The sequence below is a fragment of the Labrus mixtus genome, chromosome 11 (genome assembly GCF_963584025.1).
Source record: "Labrus mixtus chromosome 11, fLabMix1.1, whole genome shotgun sequence".
NCBI lineage: Eukaryota > Metazoa > Chordata > Actinopteri > Labriformes > Labridae > Labrus > Labrus mixtus.
In genome coordinates this window covers 4961115-4980534 of record NC_083622.1, presented here as the reverse complement: position 1 = coordinate 4980534, position 19420 = coordinate 4961115, and the positions used below count along the sequence as shown (strand labels likewise).

The window sequence follows — 19420 nt, the reverse complement described above, 5'->3', positions numbered from 1 at the left end:
ATTCCTACTGTGTGTGAGCATCCCTAACCAATAAAACTGATTCTGATTCTGTTATAAGGCGGATATGACTTTGGACTGGCCAACTAAGCTGTCTAGGAGGTTTTTTTTAAAGCAAAATGAGACATTCAAAGATGCAGCTATGTCGTTCTATTCCATCACTGTGGAGGCTTATCCATGGAGCACCCAATGTCTTCTACCTTCAAATAAATTAATTAATGTCAGACCTTAATTGCGATGAACTAGCTAATGCTGACAGCCCTACATACAGTATATATGAGTGTGTGTGTGTGTGTGTGTGTGTGTGTGTGTGTGTGTGTGTGTGTGTGTGTGTGTGTGTGTGTGTGTTGTTTTTAATGTCATACTGTTATTCTGCATGAGCTCATGAGAAGTGCCTTAAAAGTGCTGCAGGTCAGAGAGCTTAATCAATAGCAGATAGCAGTTCTATGGATTTAGCTTGCGGGGTTGACCCGAGAGGTAGTAGTAGATGGAAAGTGTCAGCCTCTAAGACACATGCTTTAACAACTTCCCTTTGCGTGGCAATTTTAATCAATGAATGTCAGAACAGCAAAATTAGCATCCATGAGTAACCCAGGTGTCAAACGCTAAGAGTAGTTTGTGTGGCACTGCCCTCTAGTGATGAAAAGTTTTAAAGGACTAAAGTAATGATGCACTCTTCCATTTTTTTTCATTATTTATTGACAAAGATGTGATTTATAAAAAGAAGCATTCTGAAAATAAAGTCTGAGCACTCAACATTCACTGTTTAAGTTAACTACCAATCAAATGGCTGACTATCAAAGATTATTAATAGTGAAAAATATTGTTAAGGAATAATGATGGCCCAGTTCTATTACATAGGTAAAGCCTTAAACGTCTGTTTTAATACAAAAGTCTACAGACTATGTATAGCTGGATTAAAAACATTGGTGTCTGTTATTCAACACCAAATTTTCTATTGCATAAAGTCAAAGAAAGTTACTTTATCAAAGCAATATAATTTCAATTTCCTGAACAAATAAATGTAGTTTAATGCTAACTGTGGAATTTATTGTCATTTAGATTTTTTACCACGAGGTAGTTTGCCAATGGCATCTTTAGAGTTCCTTTCAAACTTGAAATGCCACCTCATACTTCTACTTCTACAGAAGCACAACAGAAAGCATCCTCTGTCAATGTGTCACCGTGTGGTACGCCAGCTGCACAGCAGAAAACCGCAAGGACTTGACTCGGATCGTAAGAACAGCGCAGAGGATCACAGGAGCTGTGCTTCCAGATCTTGATGCTGTGCATGCTGGCCGTCTACAAAGGAGAGCAACTAAACATCAGCAAAGACACAACAACACCCAGGAAACAGACTGTTTGTCCCCCTACCATCTGGAAAGAGGTATCGCACCATTAAAACCAGGACTAACAGACTGAGGAACAGCTTCTTCCCCCAAGCTGTAGTGTCCATCACCACCCCCCCACCCCCCCCCCCCCCCCCCCCCAGAGCTGCTAAGGACTGACTTGAAAAAATGTAGCACTACTGAACTTTAAACATGCTGCAATATGGTTACTCTGTGCAATAACTATTATTCCTGTACTTATATTGTGTGCTGTTGTATGTGCCTAACCTGCTGTTTTAATATATTTTTTATCTTATTTTTTTCTTATTTTTATCTCAGATTGCTGCTGGGCTGTTTGTCACCAACCAAATGTCGTACTGTCGTATTGTCATACAATGACAATAAAGTGTCTTATCTTATCTTATCTTATCATAGGATTTTCCAACTTTGTTGTACATGATTTTCTTTTAAATATAACATCTTTAATGACAGTATAATTATGTATATACTTTTTTTTTTTTTTTTATAGAATAAGAGGATAGTAGCAGGATAGATGGATGAAATAAGTAGGTGTGTCTGGGCATGTTCTCTGACGTGTAGGCCTAAAAACCTTTCTGATGATCTCATTGGCTCAATTTCCGTGCGTCATGACGTCCTGTTATTGTTGAAGGAGCGTAAGCACGTCATCATCGTCAGAGAGGGCTACCGGGTACACAGCAGCATCTACGAAAGCGTCCAAAGGATGCTCGTGTTTAAGGTGAGATAAAGTGAAATGTAGAATAGTAAATATAAAAAGAATGCAGAAAGACTTTAGCTGAAGAGAATGACGCTGACAGGAATATACAAACAGGTTAGTAGATACTAAATCAGAAACGGACGGTAGCGACGCAGCTAGCCTTAGCTTACGTTAATTGACGTCAACGTGAACCATACATCAACAAATATGTGCGGATTTTGTTGATTTTTGTAAGGTTTGAATTCGAATTAGGCCTTTAAACGTCCTTGCACTGATATAAAAAAGCAGACTAAAGAAGTATCACCTGTCTAAAGAGAACCCTGGTAGCTTGTTTACCTTGCAAGGAGGTAAACCTAAACCTGGAAAAAAACGACCCACATATGTACGAGAGTGGGCGATCATTACCAAACATCAATTAATTGATAACTGTATTACACTAAGTTACATTTTCAAATCGTATAATGGCTTTAATTTAACATATTGTGGTAATTGGAAGAATATCTTTTTTTTTAAAGGTGTATAAAGTGGCTGTTAAGAGGTTATGATGAGCATCGTCGACAGTCCTCATTTTACTTCCTTTCGGGGCCTCCTCATTTATCCAGCTGTCATACAGCTGCAGGTTATGTGGCACAGACACTGGTGCTGCTCAGAGCTGGATTTGAAAAAGCTTTGTCAGGCTTTCACCTTTTGGCAGGGGTGTAGTGGTGCCTGAAGCAGTGGGTGTACTCTTCGTTTTGTGCAGGGATTAATTGGAGGTGTCTTTATATATATTTGTGATCAATGTCAGGAGGGTTTGTTTTTCCACTTCCACTGACAGAACAGGAAAGTTTAGTTTCAAACAGCGTTTCCTGTTACTGTGGAACTCAGGAATTCCTCTTGAAATTTGCAAAGAGATTTTGTTTTCCACCTGATTTTTGATGCAATTGAATCAAACAATGCTTTTCTAAAAGATATTGATGCATGACAACGGTATTGGTGGATACAGGCTTTAAAATGAAACATGATACAATAATGCTTTACTAATATTCATAAGATGTGAGTGGCTGACTATCATTATGATCTTAAGCCATTCTATGTATACTCTGATTTAGTAGAAAAATAATCATTTTTTTGAAATTTAACACATAGTTGAAGATGTTTTCGTATGTTGCCCATTGATTGTGTACCAGTAAGAAAGTAGCATCTTGGGGCGCTGGTGGCGAAGTGGTTAGTGCGCACGCCCCATGTATGGAGGCTGTCGTCTCAAGCCCACCTGTGGCTTCTTTCCCGCATGTCATTCCTCACTCTCTCTCCCTGATTTCCGACTCTATCCACTGTCCTGTCTCTCCATTAAAAACGCCCAAAATAAATCTTAAAAAAAAAGAAAAAAGAAAAGTAGCATCTTATGGGTAGCATCTAGTGTCTGTTTATCAAAGAAAGAAGGGCCATTGAATTTCACTTCCACTACAGAAGAAACTTGATGTTTACTGAATAAGGGGAAAACAGTGAAAATAAATGGTTTGTCAATCCACCAAAATTAGTTTGAAAATTAGACTCAACTGTGTAAGAGTGTGCGTTAAGGGACTATACTGTATATTCAGTTTTGGGACTGAACAGGCTGAGAGAAATTTTACTAACGTTGATAATGCGCTGTTGTCACCCTTCACCTAACTGATACGTAATGATAAACACAAACAAGATGAGAGTAGGAGGAGAAAAGTCAAAGTACTGTTTGATTCAAAGTAACTTTACACAAAGTAATATCAGCACTTTATGATCATTAATATGTGAAAATCCTCAAAAAACTTCAATTCAAAATATTTTATGAAGACTAAATTGTCTTCCTACTTTAATGCAGGCTTCTTTTCACTGCGACTCTACACATGGACTTAGTGGCATATTTATTTTACACCATGACGATTACTTCTCCATCAACCACATGCTGTTCTATCCACGAGGGTGATCTGAACAGATTATGGATCAACTCAACTGTGATCCGCCACTTATCATTGGAGCTGTAGGCTGACAACACAGTTGTAACTGAGGAAGTCTTCGTCAGACTGCCCGGTCACATCAGATATAATACCTCCTGTAGAGGGACAAACAGAGGCAGTAACGCAATGTGAATTCACAGACTGGGACACCAGTATTACGCTGTTGCGAAATCGCACTCTGAAAAGGGCTTCAGTTTCAGGTGAGATCCCCAATCTCTTCTGTTACACAACACGGAGACCTTTGATATTCGGTCTCATTGGTTTGTCTAACTCTTCTCTAAAGAATTAAACTTTGACTCACCCCTAACAAGTACTCTCCTGCTTCTCTCCTCCAGCATGCGGTGACCCAGACTGAAGCCTGAATGTACAGTAGGTCTGCTGGCTGCAACAGCAGGGGAATAGCTTAGATGAAGGATGAAGAGCCCGGTGCACAGATGCAGGGATGTGGAGCATGGGCGTGGGCTAGCAGGGGCCGGGTCAGGGACCACCTGCATACAGACCGAGCAGCGCATTCCCATCTCCAAAGACGTCATCACGTCGTCCTCTGCCTCTGCCATGTGGTTCATCAGGGATGCCTGCGGCATCGTGTGTGCTGTCATCACCTGGATGCTGGTGTTTTATGCAGAGTTTGTGGTGCTTTTTGTGATGTTGCTGCCCTCCAAGAATCTGACATACAGCATTGTGAATGGGACCCTGTTCAACACTTTGGCCTTCCTCGCCTTTGCTTCACACCTTAGAGCAATGTGCACTGACCCTGTAAGTGAAATTATTATTTATACATACAATAACTTTAATAAACATGCTGACTAGTTTATGTTTCTAGTCCTGAATAAGGGAACAAAGGACTTATAAATGTTTAATAATGCTAATTAATGAGCTTCAGACTATGCTGAAGTTAGTGTGCTCTTGTTTCTTTATAGGGAGCCGTGCCAAAAGGAAATGCTACAAAGGAATACATTGAGAGCCTTCAGCTGAAACCAGGGCAGGTGGTCTACAAATGTCCCAAGTGCTGCAGCATCAAGCCTGACCGAGCACATCACTGCAGGTAGGGCAAACAGGACATGCAACTCACTGCTGCGTTGGCACTCACAAACCGAATCCAACACTTACGGCTGCAGTGTTTTGGTGCAGTGAAGAAGTCAACATGTTTTAATAAATACTGTACAATGGTTTATTTGTGAACAAGAAAGTTCCTCTTTTAATTTTGCCTTTTTAAAGCATTATTTTTTAATTTGATTGAGTAGGCTGTTGATTTTGTATTCTATTTATCTTGTTTATTACAAGCCTAACTTGCTGTATCTCTCACAGTGTTTGCAAACGCTGCATAAGGAAGATGGACCACCACTGCCCCTGGGTAAATAACTGTGTCGGGGAGAACAACCAAAAGTATTTTGTGCTTTTCACAGTAAGTTCCCTTTGAGAGTGAGTCTTTTATAATGTTGTTGGCTAATGTACCATTAGATATATTTTATACTAAGGCTGGGCTTTTAGTGGCTAAAGTCCAAATAATAAACTCAAGGTAACAAAACCGACTATAAGAAAAAAATCTAAAGGAGGTGTGAAGTGCAAAACCATTGCTGTTGTGCAGTATGTGTGCAGATTGGATTTGTTTACAGCTACTGGAAAGTGGTGGATGTTTATTTATTGGGTCTTCTTTCTCATCCTTTTTTTTTTAACCTAGATGTACATTGCACTCATCTCTCTCCATTCTCTGGTCATGGTGGTTTTCCATTTCCTCAACTGCTTTGAAGACGATTGGACAAGTGAGTGTTCTCTTTAAAAAGTAACTCTGTTATTTCTAATCATCTTCCTGTGAAATATCTTCAATGCTCTTTTTTTATCAGCTGTCTAAAACAATATACATTGTTATCCCTTTTCTATATAAACTTAAAGGGTTGCACTCTAAAAGCAAACATTTTAAATCTTAAGTCAAGAAGACCCTGACACCGTGTCCAAACAGCATGCAACGCGAGCGTCGGCGACAAAATCAGCCTGATTCTATTGTTTCCTATTGGAGTGTCCTATCTGCCCGCAAGCGACGCAGCACGACACGCCGTTTTTACCCCGACGCCCTGTTTCTATTTTCCTCTCTGTCGCTCGTGTCAAAGTACAGGGAACGATGAAGAAGGGGGCTCTAAAAGGCACTCGCTTTTCTCACTCAACAGAGCTTGGTAGCTCTTCTCTCAAAGTGGAGATAGAGGTGCATTGATAATAGTGACTGAAATGTTGTGCTCTAACCCATTTTTTTCCGCTCAGCGTGACCCGGTCACCAACGAGCTTCTGTGATTTGAGTGAGCTGCTCGTTTAATACAAATCACCACACATCCGTTTGTCCACCTTCAGTACAAAAGCACTAGATGTTATTGTCTTTGCAAGGGGGGGATACTGAAATTTACAGTGCATAGAACTCAATATTTAACGCATGCAGTGTGGACAGTGAGCGTGCGATCATGCCCGACGCGACATACAACGCTCGCGTGCTGTTAGGACACGGTGTAAACCACGGCTTACACTGTGTCAATCAGATCTAAGTGTTTTAACTTTGTCATACACTATGCACAGTTCAGTGTTGGAGAAACAGCATGTGATGCTTTAAGGAGAACGTCTGGAAGTGATCCCTCGGTGTTCATTATTCACAACGGTGTTAACAGAAGCTCAGTTATTCACTGAGTTCTCCTCCTCTCTGATCAAACTGATTGGGATAATAGACTAGTTAAAAAAAAGGCTCTTCTTCAGAGACACATAATGTCAGGCAAGACTGTGAGCTAAGCCTCCTTTTTAGGAGTTTGGTCTGCTTTTATGAAAACATCTCCCCCTCTGACCTTGTTCACAATGTTCTTTTTCTGTCAGCCAAATAATTTACAGAAGTCTACTCCTCTCCATGAAAAAAGACCAAGTCATTAAAGCCAGTTGAAAAAAGATAAAGCAATGTCAAGTTAAAAATCTGTCTCTCAAGAGCTCTTCAGATCTGAGACTAGTGCTGAAACTTACTACTGAGAATGAACTATTTAGATAAGTTACAATGCAATAACTTGAAGAACTAGTTTGAAAACAGCATGACATTTTTTATTATCTGGCTTACAGCAACTTTGTTGTGAAGGAGAAAATGGGACTCATACAGGCTGATATAAGTGTGGAGCTGAACTGTAAAAAAACCAAACAAATAGCTGAAGCGTCTATCTCTAGTATGTAATCGCTACATTTGATTTATCTTGGGAGGATTTAGCCTTTCGACAATTCCCCTTGTCTTAAGGTCTGAAAACATGTGTTGGAAATTCAGTTAATGAATCCACTTTTCCTTGTCATTTATATTTTAAAAAATGGTCCGTCTTCAATTTAAGTCAAGACTTTTGGCCTCCCCTGCTCAACAATGCAACCTAATCACATTGATGTTGAACACCCACTTGTCTTCCCCTGTTACTAAAACACCCTCACTAGGTGACCCGTGGACCTAGCACTGCATTAAAGAGTTACATCCTCACTGTAGTGCTGCTGTGTTCCCTGTGGGATTGTGGTAATTTATCTGATGTTAGTATCTAGCAGTTCCTCATATGCCCCTTCATATATCTTCCTCCATTTCCCTCCATCCCCCAGAGTGCAGTACCTTCTCTCCTCCAGCTACAGTCATCCTCCTCATACTCCTGTGCTTTGAGGCTCTCCTCTTTCTCATCTTCACTTCTGTGATGTTCGGCACCCAAGTCCACTCCATCTGTACCGACGAGACCGTAAGTGATCCATGTATTAACCAACAGTCCTCTCTTCCTGACCTCTTATTTCCTATTTCACTACTTCCTCCTGCTCTTCTCCCTGCTGCTTTTTGTTTTAACTTGAGCAACGTTAACCCTCTTTTTCTAGTTCAAACTGTTAACAGCTATGGCATGTCTCTCGTTTTGATGACTGATGTAGAATAACATGGTACAAATTTCAGGCTGTGGTTAAATGTGAGTCACTGCGAAAAGAAAATCAACTTCTCTATTGAGTACTTTTTGTGTCGCACACACAAAAGTGCCTGTTTGTGATGAAAGTCAGTACTGCAGGCCAGACATCAAGCCTCTATGAGTCGTGAAATAACTGAGTTTTAACTTTTTGTTGCAGCCAAAGAGGTAGAAGATATAGTTTGAAATTGCGAAGTGATGTATTTTAAAGCTGCAAATTAATTTTCATCAAATGAAGAATTTGTCCATGTATCAGTGGGTGAAGGAATCAGTGTCCCCTCTTTGTAGTTTGGTGCCATCCTAAAATCACTCAGCCTGTTGATGTGCCAGTGTATTCATAGCTTTCACTTGACGTCACTCTCTTATGGAACCTCCCACTTGGAGGGCAAGAAAGGCTCTCTACCACTGTACGCTACTGAGAAGTTACTGATCTCAGTTGCCCCCTATGTGTTTTTATCTGTTTTATTTTTAAATTTTTCAAATGAAATACAGGAGGACGTTTGTGGATTAATGCAGTTAGACCCTCCGCGGCCCCTGTGACGGGAAACATCGGACATCACCTCATCCTGACATTTAATATAGTGTTGACTAAATCGAAATATTCCTGCCATTAACTCAAATTAATGTTACCTAATTAGCACTTACCGATGCTTGAATGACGAGGAATTTCTTGCCCTTCACTTCTCACTGACCCAGACCGATCAATAATACATAAAGCTGCCTGTATGTTTGTAGACTTTCATCCTACAGCGTTGTAAGGAGAGGGATTCTCCTCTAAATGTCAGCAATACCACTGAAGTGATGCTCTCGTGTTAAGGTTAAAAGAGTGACCATGTTAACTGATGACTTTTAGACAAACGCGACTGAAAGTGTCCTAACAAATGCCTCTTTGTTCCGGTTTTGTATTATCATAATGTCATTATTACTTATGAGATATGTTTTAATGAAAGCTAAACAAATAGGCTTTCGTTAGGACATGTAACGTACGACAACCAGACTCACTCGGCTGACAGTCATCAGTTAACATGGTAACTCTTTTAACCGTAACACCGGCACGGACTTTGCCATTTCTAGCGATATAAATAGTGTCCCGTGTGCTGTTAAAGTATCGCAAGTGGCCCAAACTCAAAGTTTATCTTAATATCTTAGTTGTTCTATGGTTGTCAGGAGATGTCAACATGTGCCGTTTATAGTAGATGTTTAATTAAAAGCCCGTGCTGCAGTTCCATTGGGTTTTCAACGGTGGCCGTTACTTTCCCGAGCGTTGTTTTGCCCTCCAGCCCTTCGTGCTGGTGACGTCACTGAAAGCTATGAATTGGAGCTCACCAAACCGAACTTCTTTTTGTCTGCAACTCAGATACATGGGAGACTTTTTATTATTTAATCGAGGTAAGGGACTGTACAGCACACAGAGGGAAAGGCAACAGGACTAGAGGTCTTCACAGGTCAACCCAGGCCGTTGAATCTGATACCCTAATAGGAAGGAATCCATGCAGAAGGTCAAATGTTTCACTGTGGTCAAAGGGGTCTGCCTCAGGTGTCATTCTTTAACAGCAGATACCATTTCTACTCAAAATGATGGAGACCCATGTTCAGCGGTGATCATAATAGACACTTGTGAGTGCTGTGTGTAACATACCTATACAACCTATGTATATAATGTAGAAAATTACAGCCAATAGATTAATCAGTATAAGGTTATTATTAATGGTAATTACTGCTTTTTTCAGATCAATTAAGGAAGACAACTATTCTTGTTGTGATTTCAGAATATTGTTATCATCACATCATCAGTTTTTTTATTAGCAAGCAGCTCCAACTCCTTATTCAACAATCCTCTGAGCACTGTCTGCGGCACATGTAGTAGAGAATCACTGCTCAGTAAACAGTGGTCCACACTAGAAAACATTGTATACAATTTAATGTTTGTTAGTGTTAGATATTATTTAATTAAGTACACTCTCCATGTAGGAATTTTAGCTCTAAATGTAACTGAGTTGTGTCCGACCACGCCCCTCTCTGGAAGGGCTGGGTGGCTTGGGCTTACTAGCACCATGCTCTATTGTTTACGGTGGGAAGGCAGAACGAACACCTAGCTGTGGGAGTGTCACCCACCTGGGGGAGGGGTTACTGCCCTTTGTGATGTCATGAAGGGAAAATCGTCCCGTTTGAGCACACATTTTCTGAAAAGTGGAGCAGGCAAGAGATGGAGAGGATGGCCTTTTCTCATAATTGGGGGGTTTGTAGAAAGACTAGGGACACATATTAGTGTTCGAATAACATGGTAAAATGTGTTTTGCATAATATTTAAACCCTCCCCCTGTCACTTGACTTCTGCTGCTCTCTTTAGCTAGTGGCAGCAACCACAGAAAGCTAATCCTTAAACACAATATAATTCTTAATAAATCTGATTGTAGTTGTGTTTTTTAAGGTCTTCAGTACTTTTCCTAATCACATTGAATGTTAAATTAAATCATTATGCATACTGTTAAACACATGGCATGGATATTAAAGTATTGAGACTTTTCACAACATAATTGATATGATGCTCAAAAATCCTGTCAGCTTTTATAATCACCCTTACTTTTAAGCTGGCAGACTTTTTTTTAAATAGATTTCTATCTCTGATGTAATACATGGGTCAGAGTTAGCTTACTGCTGAGCACATTTTCCTGTCAGGTTTGTTTTTATAAACCATATACCGTGGGGAGGAATGGCATACGCCAGTTTTAGGCCTCAGTTTGTGTTTAGGCAAGGCTTATAAAATAGACATCAGAACTGTCACAAGTCTCTGGTCTTGCTCCTTCCAGAAATACTCTGGGTGGGGTCCATATCTCGAAAGGAAAGAAGGTGTGGTATAAAAGTGTATTATTTCCTATGAATCACAGAACAGATTTCAAGGATCTCTAAATAAATGATTAAGTTAATCATTTAACAAGTTCAGAGAATTCTTCCAAGGGAGACATAGAATTCCAAGAATATCAGAAGCACAAAGCACAGACAATAAACCAGCCAAAGGATTTTGTTGGTCATTTAAACATTCAAATTATCACATGCAACATTTACACACAGAAAGCTTGGCCTGAGATTTCATCAAAGATGTTAAAACATTCATTGTCACTAAGTTGGAAAAGAAAAGGGGTAGAAAACCCTAAAAGCTTTTTATTTCCATTAAGTTCAAACTTTTTGGGGAAAAAGTGCTCAAAGTCTGACGACCAAGATGAAGTGGGGAATTGTGCCCAGACTTGCTTATTAGTCTATAAGTGAGACTTAGTAGGACACAGGTATGTCATTTGATCTGTGAAGACCTCTTAATAGGGCCGAAAATGCTACATAATGCCTGTAGAGAAATCACCTTTTTCACACTGGGTTTGTGAACCAAATCAGTTTCCAAAAATAGTTTTTTTTTCTTTCGTTAGTGGGTTGAAAAAACATAGGATTGTGATCACTGACTGACTGATTGACAAAAGCCAACCAACTGAAGTGTGGTTGTCTCTCGTTTTCAGGGCATAGAGCAGTTGAAAAAGGAAGAGAGAAGATGGGCTAAAAAAACTAAGTGGATGAACATGAGGGCGGTATTTGGACACCCTTTCTCCTTTTTGTGGTTTAGTCCCTTCTCCACCCCTGACCATGGGAAGGCTGAGACCTATCAGTATGTGGTGTGAGAGCTCAGCGCAGGGAGACGAGGCGGCTGTATCAGAACCAGAGTGGGAAGCCCTGCTCAGACCCACAGAGCCGAGCTATGGCGGTCTGTTGCTCCAAATGCTGAACATGATTTATCTCCCACGCTAGCTGTGGACCGCCTTCCATCTGCTTTTTGTGTTGCCAACTAAGTGCGCTATACGTTTATTCTTGTGTTGCCTTGGGTGAGTTGAGTTGCAGAGAAAAAGAAAACACTTTTTAGTTTGTGAATCCTGTTTTCAAAGACACTGTGATGAATCTGTTTTTTTTCTTTTTCTGAGCCGTTTCTATTTCTGTTATTGTATCAGAAGCCTTCTCTTTTCCTGCTTGGTTTACTCTTTTCTCTGTTGAAGTTTCAAGTTCAGCTGAATTCCACCAAAAGCCGTTTTTTTTCACTAATATACTGCAGTGTCCGGCCATGAGGATGGTTTTAGTTTGGGGTCGAGGTTCTGAGTCCACTGCATTTTTTTTTCTTGATTAATTCATCTATAAAATGTCAAAGACCAGTGCCACCATGTTTTAAGAGCCTGAGTAATCAATCGAACAGGTTTTTGTTTATATAGGGCAAAATCAAAGTAAAAGTTAGTCTAGACCATACTCTTTTAAACACAACCAATACAGACTTATGACTATATGCCAGTAATAATGCTAAAACTATGTATATATGCATTCAAATAAATTCCTTTAACCTTAAGGATTAGCATGAACACCCTAAAAATCAAAACATAAGAATGACAAATTATATAAATTGTAGCAGTTGGAATCAAGTAGATCCACTTTGGTCCAAACAATGTTCCGGAGCAACCTTTGGGACAAGGGAGCACAAGTTAGTAACACGCATAAATGGGAAGTTAATGCATATCAATAAAAAGAGAAAGAAGGGGGCCAGCCATAACTATAAGGTTTAGTCCAAAGGGAATATTTTAAGCCTACACAAATAATGACATCAAAGCAAATTATTGGCAGTTTGAATTTCCATCCTAAAATCAAGGTAACATAAGGTACAAAAATGTACATACAGTATTTCAAACCAAAACTTCTTTTACTATATGATCTTTGGTTCGTCCCGAGTAACCCACACATCGTCCTTTTTAGATGTCAGTGTTTAAAACATGAAAGCCAACCAAGATCACATTTATATCCAGTAGTTACTGTAAACAAATCTATCAGCATGGCTACATGACACCAAGATGTAAGATTTGAGTGAAAAAAATGGGTTTCTGGGTAATTTAGATGAATTGACCATTTAAACTTCCTTCTTGTCACACAAATGGATGCTAAAAATATAACCTACAAAGCAATGCAGAAGTGCCTTAAACCTGCATTCTTTCTAATGGCCAGTAGTGGGCGACTCCACTGATTACTGAAATTATTTAGAACTCTGAAAATAATGAAACTGTATACATGGTTAACACTGGCTCCAAAAAACAAGAGGATCACATAAAAATGTGAATGTGACATATTAATCCTGAGACTCCAAAACATTACTTGGTGTGCTGATAAGTGATGACAAGGTGGGAGGTCCACTTAACTATTCTATGGTCTGACAGTACTCTGTAGGAGCTCCTGATGTCGACTGTAACCCAGCACTTCCACCAGATATGTGTGCGTTGTGTGTCAGCTCCGCTCTGGTACGCTCCCTCATTCGTCTACACCCACCGGTAATGACATAAGGTCATTGTTCCCACTAAGGTCATTGTTCCCATTGTTCCCAGCCGTTAATGGACATAAAAAACAACCGTAAAAATTGAGTGTTTTATTCTGAAAGTAAACCGGATGTTTTAATGATGTTTCTGTGTCTGACTTCCTGTCCTGCTCGATCTGCTCTGTGGTAATTAGATGCGCCATGCTCCGGCATCCGGAAAAAGTAAAAGCTCTGCATATCTGTTGCAAAGGGGTTTGTACTGCCGGAGCTGGGACGGAGCTGAAACCAAGTGCAGCAAGGCCAGTGGAAGCACACACATTGACTGATGTCGAACACATATCTGGTGGAATTTAGGAGCAAGAGGTTTTAATCAGATCCCCCTAAAATGGATTCGATTAATTTCGATGTACTTTCTGGGTTCTAAAATCTCTTTTCTGCAAATTCTGCAAACAGGTCCTTTTGGGGCTAACTATTTTAAATGTTGCCAAATACAGCTCATAAAGGAACAGTTTTCCAGCATAGCTGTGGATATTTGATCAGTTGTGATTGATAAATTATTTTATTAAACCATGTTAGGAAAAATGGTTAAAGATTTACTAGTCAAAATAATATCTTCCGATACAAATGTGATAGCTACTTCCCAATGTAATACAAGTGCTCAATTTTTTCATCATTAAGAATCTGCATCACATGAAACTCATTGGGATCCTTTTACAAAGTATCACTACTTGTAATTCAAAAAGAAAAGTGGTCCCTTAACAGGGTGTCGTATTTGAGCACCACAGCTGAAGTCTCCTTCTGGGGTTACTGCAAACGAGGTAAAGAAAGGGAGTTTAAGTGTTTATTGACTTTAATAACTACAGTACAGTTTGCACAACGGTGAGCGTCCTCCCTGATTCCTCTCTGATACATGCTTGACACAAACAAAGCTTTTGTTGAAGAGTAGTGATGTGGATTTTTTTTCCTTAACTCAAACAAGGCAGTACGTTTTTGTTTGCTTAAAATCTGTCCTAGGCCATAGCAAGGTTGAATTTTGATTTTGGATTCTGTTGTATAGAGCAGAGTAGGTTATATTCTGGAAAAACTTCACCAACTACCAAGATGCATGGAGAGAGAAAGACTTGAAGAGGTCGAAAAGCTCCAGCAACACTTGTATTATGAAGAGCAACCGTATTAGACCAATCAAGTTAATAAAGATGATCTTCATACTACGAGTGTTGCTGGAGATTTATGACCTCTTGGAAAGTTTAAAGTAATGCTTAATGAGGACAAATGGTTATGGTCAGTCTAAATCTCAGTCGCAGCTTGTCTGTCAGCAGTAAAACATGATCGTTAAAATGATGTGGATAAGGTTACCAGACTGTCTAAAAGCACTCTAAAAGGCTCAACCTCCCTTTTTTGATGAAAGGTTTGGCTGCCAACACAATCACAAACACTCCTCGTTTGTGTTTTGTGCATGAACAGTAGACGGTAAAAGAGCCTCTGTGCTTTAAACCCATGCTGTGTTTCAATGTTTTGCATTTTGGATTTAATGACCCCCACAATTACGTGACTAATTTGGTAAGCTTTGAAATGAAAATCATCAAAAAAGGGACTCTGGCTTTGCTTTAATATGGTACTTGCTGGTTAAAACCAAATGGATACAGAGAAGCACCATATGAAATGTAAACCTGTACAGCGGGACATTAGCTGGACTCTATTTCTGGACTTTTGCAATTCATATCAAAGAACATAATTTAGTATTCCTGAGTATTTAAAAGGTTCATTTGCACTTTGTATTTATCATTTAAGATTTGTTCTGCTCTGTTCTAATGTTTGCATTTTATTCTTCCTTTCTTTGTTTACATAATATTGTATGTATCTTTGGTATCTGAATGCATTGTACAGGTGAAGGCTAGTTTAGTAATGTATGTGAATCCCTGCTGGTATGATGGTGCCAAGTCTTGCTGGTGAGAGTGGTGGAGAAAAGATGATTTGTTTTTTTACTGAAATTTAAATTCTTTCTAAATATTCTGAAGATCTTTCAGCACATGCGCAGAGAATAAATACTTCTCAGTTGCGATGCAAAGAGTGTGTTTGCTTGCTTTTCTGACTGTATGAATGTCCTTCGAGTGAGGAGGGCAGTTTGCTTCCAAATAATATGTTTGTGCCTCTGTTTTGATCAAACGATGTTAAACCAGAGGTTTCCACTTCTCCTGCATTCAGTCCTCTCACACCCTGCATTGTTGAACTTCCCCTCTGTCCTTGTCTTTCATTCTGTCCCCACTGTACTGTCTGTAATCTACCTCTTTCCCATTCAATGTTCTCTCCACACTCATGCATTTGCTTTGGTTGATAACTTGCTCTGCCAAACGCTTTCTGAAGCAGACAACTCTTTGTAGACTTAAGGAGAGGTAAGCTGCAATAAAGGTCACTATGCTGTCCAGTTAAGCTTAACACATCACAAGCATGCAGATTTCAACCTGAAGACCAAAGTGCGCTACATGTCTTATTTTATTTTTTTGCTGTTTCTGTTTTCAACCAAACATAATGAAAAAATGAGTGAGATCTGGTGCATGCACTGTGACCATAAGACATTTTAGCTTCTTCCACAGGCTTTTTTTTTCTTTTTATTTAGAGTGCATGTGAATCATTTCATACAGTGTTTTATTGCATTTTGGGCAGGTTTCTCAGTACAAAGTGTAAAAAATATATTTTAAGGATAGTCTAAAAATATTTAAATTCAACCCTTAAAGGCAGGTTGGTAATTTTCTCCAGATACACTTTTTAAGATTTTTGTTGAAATTGTCTTTAGGTCCTGACATAAATGAATTTGTTCTTAACCTAAATACATCGCAGCCAGAAATGCTGTTACTATAACAAACCGTATAAGAAAGGGACCTTGACAAGCGGTGACGGTATACCTGCTGATAATGATCAGGTCAAAGGTACTCACTGACTTTATTTCACTCTGCTGAAGCCTCACGTCAGCTAATGACAATCTTTTCAGTATATTTCTGAGGTGCAAGGACAGTGTGACTCAGGAGATACATCCAGATCAGCGTATACTATTCAGATGTGCTCCGATCATCTGGGCCAAACATTTTTCACTCGGCACATTTGTGATCAGGACATTGTCAGTGAGGCATCATTTCATGACCTTTTTCCAACTCCAGTGGACAATTCTTGTGACGCTGCAGTGCTGAGGTTGCATCAGAAACAAGTTTAAATACTAGCATTAATTTTACACATTTTGAAAAATCTTGTAAAATCTCATGTTTGGCTATTTGGGCATCCTTTCAACTTGTTTATTTCAGTTAAATTACTGCAAAATATGTTTTTGGTTTATGGATGTACCCATCATGACTGCACCTGCTGGCTTAAACATCTTCTGACTGCAGATTGAGATTCTCTCATGAGATGCAATGACAGCTAGTGGAACGCAGCAGATTCAGCGTAGGGAGAGAAGGCATTGGGGGAACGGTACAGCTGGGTAACTTCTAACAGCTGGTTAGTCATCACTACATCTAACAGTCTTCTCTGCAGGGAGAAGCCAACAACAATCCTGCCTCTGATGTACAGACTTTTACCAATAAATCAGTGTATGAGAAACACTTAAAAAGCTTATTAATACAAATGAATACAATAAATACAAATATGATAGACTTTCAAAAAACATAAATACTGGAGCACAGACTTCTTATGTGGCCAGTGAGTACATTAATGCACAAAAAAAAGGAAACTAGGAACTTAAGCACCAAGACGCTCCAGCGGTTAAATGACTGAATTTGCTGAGATGACATTAAGAAGACGGCTGGCAGCATCCACCTGTCAATCAAAGCAGACATGGATCACTTCAAGCCCTCGGCTGAACATCTTAAGTCCAATTTGTTTTGAGAAACAGGCCCAAAGAGTTAAATCATACTGTGTTGTCGCAGTTCAAGAAATCATCGTCGTCTGTGTTGTGATGGAAAAGTGCATGAAGGAAACGACAGACATCCAGTCCTGTTTGGCTCAGCATCTTTCACTACAGACTGTTTTTTTTTTATTGTCTTCCTCAGGGAATCGAGCGTTTGAAGGGAGAGACGGGGAAGTGGGGGAAGGTGCCATGTTGGGAGGCCATGCGGATGGCGTTCGGTGGCCCCTTCTCTCTGTCCTGGTGCAGCCCCTTTGCAGGGCTGAGCTGCAGGACAACCCCCACAGAGCATGTCCCTGTCCCACAGGGGGAGATCATCGAGGAGGACGTCATAGAGATACCACTAGACTAGCCTTGTCTGTCTTACAAAACAGAAAGGAACTCTTTGGAGTTTTTAGACTTGTGACTTTATTAGGGCTTTCCAACTAGTGATAAACCTTGTGCAATTCATATATTTATTTTTTTATTTTTATCTCAAAGACTTTTCTATGTGTAAGTATGGCCTCTTATTCTCAGTGCAGCCATAAGCAGAGTTAGGGGTACAGCTGGTCCGATATGAGATTTTTTAAGACCAATACTGACTTCAGAATGAAGAAATAGCAGAATGTGATTATGGCAGCTGATATATTGAATTTTTAGCTGTAATGATAATTGAACTTTTCCATTTGGATAGTGAACAGATATGACTATGCAAAGGCGCTCAGGTGGCTTCCTTCTTATAAATAATATTATTAAAGAAAACCTGACTTTATTATACATTGTCCATCAGTTCTAGAGAGGACCACCACTCTCAAATGTGCAGACAGTACTGAGAGTATTATAAACAGTCGTGAACCTTTGTGACTGTTCTCAGTCTACGTGCAGATATCTCTGCTCTGGGTATCAGTTCATACCAAGTACCAGTCTGATACCAGTGTTCAGTAACTAAACTGTATGCAGTCAGTGTGTGAAAGTAAACGATGCACATTGTTTTCTGTTGGTGAAATGTCACAACTTTGCAGATAATGCAAGAAGCAATGACTTCTGTGTAGCAAGTGTAAACAAACCTCCTAACAGCTGACACGCCATCGTCTTGTGAGCAAACAATTGGTTCCCAATGTTGGGAAACCATAATGAAGTACACATATATCTATGTACGTAAACAGGGAATTGAATAGTACCAATAGTAACAGCACCGGATTGGCCTGACACGGCTATCCTATCCCATTAAGTGATTTTATTGATGAAACTATTTGTTATTAAGAGTTAGAGCATGATTTTCTTGGGGGGAAAACAATAACATGAACCCCCCCCCCGAGCAATGTTTTCTACAATTATGTAAACATCTTTCATATTGGCACACATAAGAAAACACATGTAATACCTATATATGTGTAAAAGGCCCATGTCTACACAATAATATAGGATAGAATCTAATGTACAGGAGAGTAAACTTAAAGATTTTTGTGAATACTTTAACCAAACTGTATCTTTGCCCATTAGAAATGTTCCGCTGTTGCACAAAAGGAAATCTTATATGATATGTAACCGATCATTTTCTACTCACCTTGTGCTGCCAAACCTGCAGTATTTATTATAATGGATTTAAAACTAAGAAACTTAAAGGAGCTAGAAGTACTCAGAGCTCCTCTAAGCACAACCAAAGTGTCTCTGACTTGAATTTGAGAAGATGATGGATCGTACAGCGTGTCATTGAGCGGTCTCAGGCGAACACCACTAACAGTAGCACTAGTGTGACACGTGGGAGAAATGTTTTTCTTTTAACCACTTTGCTGTCTCGGACGCCTTTTTTTGAGGTTATGAATTCACATTGTGCCTTATCCGTCTTGAAAAACAAGCGTTTAAACGTGAGGGAAAAAAAACGTCTACTATATATAATTAACCACTCATACATCCTATTCAGGCCTCTGTCTGCTGTCGCCATTTTCATCTTTTTACAGTCTGGTAAAAATGGGAAATAGACAGTAACTGACTTCATATGGAAGAGATGATGTAATCAAGTAAGGTGCTGGATAAGGGCTTTAATCTGTTCAATGGATGCTGGTTGTAATGGGACCACTCATGTTTTTTTTTAATGTTTACATTATTTTAACAAAACTGGTTTCTCATTGTGTGGGTTCCATATTTTTCTTTAATAAATGCATTTTTCATAACGGCACTCTTGATTGTTTTTCTTTATCCTCCTTTTCAACAACTTTATATAAAGTAAGTCTCAGAGATCCCCACATGT

General features: G+C 39.5%; 1 protein-coding gene across 3 annotated transcripts; it reads left to right on the top strand.

Moving 5' to 3' along the window:
* Positions 1-1994: 1994 nt before the first annotated feature.
* zdhhc3a (zinc finger DHHC-type palmitoyltransferase 3a) lies at positions 1995-19348 on the top strand. 3 transcript variants are annotated; one of them, XM_061049686.1, is made up of 7 exons: positions 1995-2082; positions 4370-4790; positions 4955-5079; positions 5343-5439; positions 5716-5797; positions 7629-7759; positions 17336-19348. In XM_061049686.1, the coding sequence occupies exons 2-7, from the start codon at positions 4449-4451 to the stop codon at positions 17540-17542; spliced, it is 984 nt and encodes a 327-aa protein (XP_060905669.1). In that variant the 5' UTR covers positions 1995-2082; positions 4370-4448; the 3' UTR covers positions 17543-19348. The 3 variants fall into 3 exon arrangements, with proteins under 3 accessions (XP_060905669.1, XP_060905671.1, XP_060905670.1); XM_061049688.1 differs by lacking the exon at positions 17336-19348 and adding an exon at positions 11476-15720; XM_061049687.1 differs by having other exon boundaries at positions 2066-2175.
* Positions 19349-19420: the final 72 nt, after the last annotated feature.

What these genes read in the sequence shown, in the direction of transcription:
- zdhhc3a (XM_061049686.1), top strand. Translation starts at nt 4,449, where the DNA reads ATGAAGAGCCCGGTGCACAGATGCAGGGATGTGGAGCATGGGCGTGGG. An exon ending in AGTATTTTGTGCTTTTCACA is followed by an intron (nt 5,440 to 5,715) that starts GTAAGTTCCCTT and finishes TTTTTAACCTAG; the next exon opens with ATGTACATTGCACTCATCTC. An exon ending in CCATCTGTACCGACGAGACC is followed by an intron (nt 7,760 to 17,335) that starts GTAAGTGATCCA and finishes TGTCTTCCTCAG; the next exon opens with GGAATCGAGCGTTTGAAGGG.